The following is a 6,000-nucleotide window of genomic DNA, read 5'->3' as shown; positions in this document are numbered from 1 at the left end:
GGAGATCTCATGTTGAAACTTTCTTTTTTTGAAGTAGTAAACAGGTCATAAAGATCATTTATATCCTGAATGAATGTACATCCCTTCCCCCAACTCTTTTGCCTCACTCACAAAGTTGTATAAATACCCAGTCTATTTATAGATTTTCATTGGTTTTGCTGGCAACTTAACTCGATTGTTCTTCCAAATAAATCTAAACCATTCTTTGTAGAAAGGGCAAAATAGGAGTCCCTCTTTTCCTGGTATATTACCCCATCCCCAGGGTGTTTTCTGAAAATATGCTGAATTTCACACTCACCATTGACTATATGGTATAGATTTCCCTGCTTTATTGTAAATTGCCTGATGTGTCTGTCAGTTGATTGGCTGAGTGGTGGTCTTGGGCCCCTGTGCTGAGTGGTGTGATTTTATTTTTTACGTTTTGAAATCTCATCAGTTGTCCCATTCTGCACAAGCTCTCTATCTAGGGTCTCCCGCAGCAAAATAACGACTGAAGTCCACTTCCACGAAATCTGCCTAGTGCCTTTGTGGTGCTCTCCATGCCGAGACACCTCGGCTAATTCAGTCCCTTCTGCAAGGTCTTGGAAGGATCTCTTCATATCATTCAAGCCCTAGAACCAATACCTGATGAGAATGTGTTCATTCATTCAAAAATAATTATCGAGTGCCTACTATGTGTTAGGCACTGTCTCAATGTTGTGAACACAAGAATAAACAAGCCAGACAAGGATCCTCTCATGGAACTTATTCTCATTTTTTATTCCAGAGGGTTTTGACTTTTAACAATGGACAAGGTGCCAACTTGGCTTCAAGACAAAGGAATCAGGTTCTCTGCTTGAGATTAAGCCACATTTCCTTGGATGGGGGTAGGGGAGGTTCTCCAAGCACACTAGGACCACCCAACATCCACCCACTTGTAAGTGGAGTCTGACGGGGACTATCAAGGGCTAGGTCAATTGTTATTTTTCTTGGTCCTCGGCCAGGCTCCACGAAGACAATGCCTTTCTGTGGAGTGTATTCAGGAACAGGCAAGAATGGCCAAGGAGGGCAAAGTGCCGGCATTATTGGTCAGCACAGGGGCCCAAGACCACCACTCGGCCGTTGCTCAGAAAGACATCGCCCCCTCGTGGTTCCTTATATAACTGAAGGAAGAATAACTGTACCCTTGCCTCTTCTGAACTTCAGTTGCAATTTCAAACAGACTCTTGGTTTATTTTCATCCGGGGGACATTTGTTTTCCCCCGTAGAGAGAAATGACAATATGACAGCAATATAATCTCTTTATCAAAATCTCCAGACGCCCCCCAACACCAGAAAAATCCAATATGTAAATCCAAGTATCAGTACTGGTTTTTTTTTTTTCTCTTCAAAATGCTCTTAAAGCAAATATTTTCTTTGCTTTTTACCATCTGAACCAGGATCAGCGGTGACGTTGCCGCGGAGTTGTTTGGGGTATCTTGTCTCCACAGCACCACTTTCAATTCCCTAAAAGCAGAAGCCTTATCTTCAACTCCGCCGCCACCCCCATCCCATTCCCAGGAGCACTTAAACCAGTCTGGGGTAAAGAATGTCTAGTGGGGGAGGAGATCGGGGGGGGTTGGGGGCGGAGACAAACAGTGAAGCAAACAAATAATAATTAGAAGTTGTGATTGTCGCCGTGCTGGAAGGGAACAGCGTGCTGTGAGAGAGAATTCCTGGGAGTGAGAAGTGAGGGAGAAATCTACCGATGTTTGGAGTTTTAAATTATGTGTTTGTAGCAGTCACTAAGTTTGAAAGCTTAAATGATACAATATTGTAAAAGTTCTCTTTGGCTCAGGGAAAGTGGAAATTAATCATGTCAGCTCCCAGGTATGGTAGACTTAACTGGGTCCGAATGGGTGCCAGGTGCTATAGTTTTATCTATCAACCTATAATTTCCTCTAATAGCAAACTCCTGGTAGATAAATAGAACTACTTCCATTTCAGAGGAGGAAACAGAAACAGGCAGTTCTTCCTTCCGAGGTTGGTGCGTAAACAAGCATAGTGCGCTGACGTCCCAGAACGCTGAGTCTCCCTTCTTTCAGCGGCTTTGACCCTCTGAATATCATCTGTCTTGGCCTCCAGTTCGTCTGGCAGTGAGAAATATTCCCTCAGCCAACAAGTATTTATTGAGCGCCTACTGTATACCAGATAGCGTACTCAAATAGCCATGGGATTCAAAAGATAAACAGGGCCCGGTCTCGTCTTCCAAAAAGGATCTCCCAAAAGAGTAAAGAGAAGCAGCCAGGTAAACAAATAATTCTAGGACAGTCTGAAAAGGGCTGTAGAGGGGTCTGAACAGGGGTGGCGGGTTCGGAGACGCTGGAGAGGTTTCCGAGGGCCCGGCGTCGGAGGTGGGTTTGAAGCTGCGCCCTGAAAACGCCGGCCCGGAGCGGGCTGCCCCCGGATGTCACTCGAGTTCTCGCGTCCTGTCATTTTAAGCTGCCGACTAGGAAGGGAAGAAATAGGTCTAGGCCGGTACTGAAAAGGAGGGGTAGTGATTGGGGTGCGAATCCCTCGTGAAGAGCAAGCAAACAAAAGTAGCACATCACACTTCCAGGTCCTCGCGCGGGCAGGGCCTGCCTCCCCGAAGCCCCTCTCCGAGCTGCGCGAAACGCCCGGCGACCCCCAGGGACCGTGCAAGCGGTAGGACCTGACCTTCTTCCCTCCCCCCTCCTCGGCCCTCGCCCTCCGACCTACCGCGGCGTCGGGGGCTGGGGTCCGCCGCTTCCCCCCGCCGCCCCTCCCAGGCGCGCGCCATCCGGCCGCAGGGCAGCCGCCCTCGGCGCAGCCCCTCCTCCCGCGGGGGGCTTGCCGTCCCGCGTCCCGTTCCTCCCGGCTCCAGCCGGCAGCCCACGTCCAGGGAGGGCGGAGAGAGGAGGAGGAGGGGAGAGAGGGGAGGGAGGGAGAGAGGGAGGCAGGCGAGAGAAGGGGAGCTGCTTGGAGCCCGTACTTCCCAGAGCCAGCCAGGAGCGCGCACTCAGCGGCTCTCCGGGTCCCAGCCGCGCCCCGCTGCCCCGCACCTCCTTCTCCTGCTCCTCTCCGGGTACCCCTCGCCCCCTCCCTCCAGCAGCTGCTACGCTCGGGCAGCGGCCGCCCCCGGCCCCTACTCGGCCACATCCCCAACTCTCTGGGCTCACTCCTGGGACGCGCGTCCTCGCCCCATCCTTTCTTCCTTCCTCCCCTCGCGCCCGCCCGCCCTCTCCAGGTCTCCCTCTCGGGTCCCGATTGTCTCCGTCCCCTTCTCGGTCCGCCGGCGCCTCGCCCTGCCCCGTCTCTCCCTCGCACTTCCTGAGTCGCCCGCCGCCGCTGTCTCGCCGCGCCGCGGGAGCCCGAGCCCGAGCCGAGCCGAGCCGCCGCTGCCCCGGCTCCAGCCCCCGCAGCGCCCGGGGAAGGGAAAAGTGGGCGAGCGCGCCCTCGCCCAGCCCCGCGCCCCAGCCCTGCCCGGCGAGGGAGGACCGGGAAGATGAACAACGGCAGCAAAGCCGAGAAGGAGAACACCCCGAACGAGGCCAACCTTCAGGAGGAAGAGGTACGGAGTGGCTCGGTGCGGTGGCGGGTACGACCTGGGACGGCGGCCGCTGGCTTTCTGCAAAGTGCGGGCGGCCGGCCGGCGGGGCGCGGGTCCCGGGGCGCCAGGCTGCGCCCGGGAGGGAGCGCCGCGGTCGAGGGTTTGGGAATCGTCCTGGCCCCGAGACACCGCCCCAAACTGTGGCCCCGGGAGGCTGTATCATCGGAGAGTGTGTTTTTTGTGGGTCCACGAGCGTCTGCGTGCCTAAAATTGCGTAACTTTGAGGACTTTGCTGAGACCTTTGTAAGTATAATGCTCAGCTTTGTTTGCCCCGGATTTTAAAAGCGGAATCGAGAGCTGACTCCTGGGTGACCTCAGATGATTGGGACCGGGAGGGTCAGCACTTAGCTCTGCGTCTGGGGCTGCAAGTTGTGGGGTGTGTTTGTGTGGCTTAAGGAAGAAAATCGGGTAAAGTTTCTCGTTAAAAGACACCTTCTGTTCCCTGCCCCCTCCCTTTCAATGTGAAAGTTCTTGGTGAAATATCTTCTCAGCTGAGGCATTTTGGATTAATAGATAACTCTTCAGCCGCATTCTTCTCTGATGAGTCAAAGACCCCGAACCTGGATGATTAGGTTTTGTAAGTTTAGGGGCTTTGCGGTTGTGGGGAGCAGAAGTTGAATACAAGAGTTTCAAACTTTGCAGTTCACCAAGTGACGATCCAGGCTATTTTAGTAGGACTTTGACGTCTGAGCGTCAATTTCATGTGGTGCGTCCGTAACAACCGTAAATATGTTAACGGCTGCAGAGCGTTCTTTTGGTGGAAACAAAATTCGATAAACGTGGGGGGAACTCGTGAACAAACATTTCAGAATTTTGTACTTGGGATATTTGTAATACCTGTTAAATGGCTCAGTTCCTGCAGGTACATTATCTGGAGCCCAGTAAACAATACTTTCCGCCTACTTTTTAAGAAGCCCACGAAACCGACTTTAAACATTCTAAAAGGAACTTTATGTTTAGATGCAAGGAAGTATGCAGTCTCGGTAAAAGCGTTTTTACAGGTATTGCATGCTGATGTATGAGGTTAACCGAAAGGTAAACTGATTCTAAAGCGATTAGGATGTTGAGATTATTATGGCGATACTGTGTTGTGTGTAAACTAAAATTCTGATAGTGAAACCAAAGGTTGCGGAGGATTTAACTAAAACATACAAGCCCTCAGCACTTTGTGCACTTGTAAGATAGGAACTGTTTAAATGGGGAAGACGGAGGGGAGCCCTAAGCCCCTGCAAAACAATGCAAAATAAACACAAGATTTTACTCTTAACATGGTTGTAAGGTAGTGCAACCCAGGTGAATTGCTGTGAGCCCCAGGTGAATTGCCGTGAGCCCCAGGTGAATTGCTGTGAGCCAGAAATTTGCCTTCTCACCTGAGGAAATTGCCTTTATTAAACTGTTATTTTGGAAAGCGTTGCTTACATGCTAGTTGTTTTTTAACTACAAGTGGAGTACTACTGACATTCCTTCTTTTTCAAAGAGATGGAGCCTTGAACTGCATGTTTCGCTTTTTTCTTGAAACTTACCTGCTGCTTTGCTATTTGTTTTCCCTACCACTGAGATAAAATTTTAAAAATAAGTTTGCTTTTTTAAGGAGTTGCTGTGTTTAACTAATTCAGCTAACATACCAAGATAATAATGGCTTCAGAAACCTTTCTGTGTCTCTTAGATTGGCGATCTGTTGACTTCTAAGGGTAAGAATATATTACATGAGACTGTCTTTCTCTCTTCACCTGATTGAGAACTTGGAAAGTTAATCAGGTTAAACCAAAGATTGTTTTTGTTTGAGTGACCCCAAACCATAACCTACTTGACAAAATTAGGTAGAGAAAAGTCACATTTTTCTGCTAGACCCATACAGCTTAACTGCCGACAGCACTGGCATGTTGTCTGCCCTGATCGTGGGCGTCTTAATGTGTGAGGCTTGGGTACTAGTATGATAGAATCAGATGATCCCAGTAACAATCACTGCCTCTTAACCAGTGGGAATGGCATGTGGCTCTAGAAAGTATCAGTTTTAGCAAGATACTTGTTATTTTAAAAATAAGGGGACAGTTTAAAAGATTTCAGAACCCAAGTTGTACAAGAGGTGGAACAGACAAAACAGATACACCATGAAGAGAGAAGTTTTATAATGTTAAAAATTCAGGAAAAGAAAGTAAGTTGGCCTGAATGATCTAGGTAATTTTGCTCTAATTCCCTGTTTGGGGTTTATGTTTTGTTTTTGAAAAACTAACCTCTCTTTCCTAACCCTGAAAGCCACAAGTAAAATAAATATGGTATTTGGTGAGTCCCATTAATGTGCTCAGCAATATACAAAACCACCGCCCTGGACCCTTTCCCTGCCCACCCAGGGATCAGCAATTTGTTCTCAAACACATTTAAAAGCTGTGGCCAAGGATTCCAGTAAACAG

General features: G+C 49.4%; 2 protein-coding genes across 8 annotated transcripts in view; one reads left to right on the top strand and one right to left on the bottom strand.

Moving 5' to 3' along the window:
* Positions 1 to 1,597: 1,597 nt before the first annotated feature.
* On the bottom strand, positions 1,598 to 3,184 carry LOC117195631 (uncharacterized). Its single transcript, XM_049704292.1, has 3 exons — positions 3,172 to 3,184; positions 2,719 to 3,124; positions 1,598 to 2,467 (listed from the first exon to the last, which is right to left on the bottom strand). Exons 1-3 carry the CDS (start codon positions 3,182 to 3,184, stop codon positions 2,281 to 2,283), a joined length of 606 nt encoding a protein of 201 aa, XP_049560249.1. The 3' UTR covers positions 1,598 to 2,280.
* Positions 2,542 to 6,000, top strand: part of RBPMS (RNA binding protein, mRNA processing factor) — a 186,356-nt gene continuing 182,897 nt past the window's right edge. For 3 of the 7 annotated variants that reach the window (XM_004277146.3, XM_033400598.2, XM_049704249.1), the window contains exon 1: positions 2,980 to 3,550. In XM_004277146.3, coding sequence (XP_004277194.1) covers positions 3,485 to 3,550 — 66 coding nt within the window. In that variant the 5' untranslated portion in view covers positions 2,980 to 3,484. Of the gene's footprint in view, positions 2,665 to 2,966; positions 3,551 to 6,000 lie in introns of those variants that run through there. The other 4 variants (XM_033400597.2, XM_049704250.1, XM_033400599.2 and 1 more) reach the window with 4 other exon arrangements.

This window comes from Orcinus orca, chromosome 21 (genome assembly GCF_937001465.1).
Source record: "Orcinus orca chromosome 21, mOrcOrc1.1, whole genome shotgun sequence".
In the NCBI taxonomy this organism is placed as follows: domain Eukaryota; kingdom Metazoa; phylum Chordata; class Mammalia; order Artiodactyla; family Delphinidae; genus Orcinus; species Orcinus orca.
The sequence above is the reverse complement of the archived record's forward strand: the minus strand, read 5'-3'. Positions and strand labels throughout refer to the sequence as shown.

Coding starts and splice junctions, on each gene's coding strand:
- LOC117195631 (XM_049704292.1), bottom strand. Junction 2,468..2,718: donor CCCCAGCCCCCGACGCCGCG/GTAGGTCGGAGG, acceptor TTCCCTTCCTAG/TCGGCAGCTTAAAATGACAG.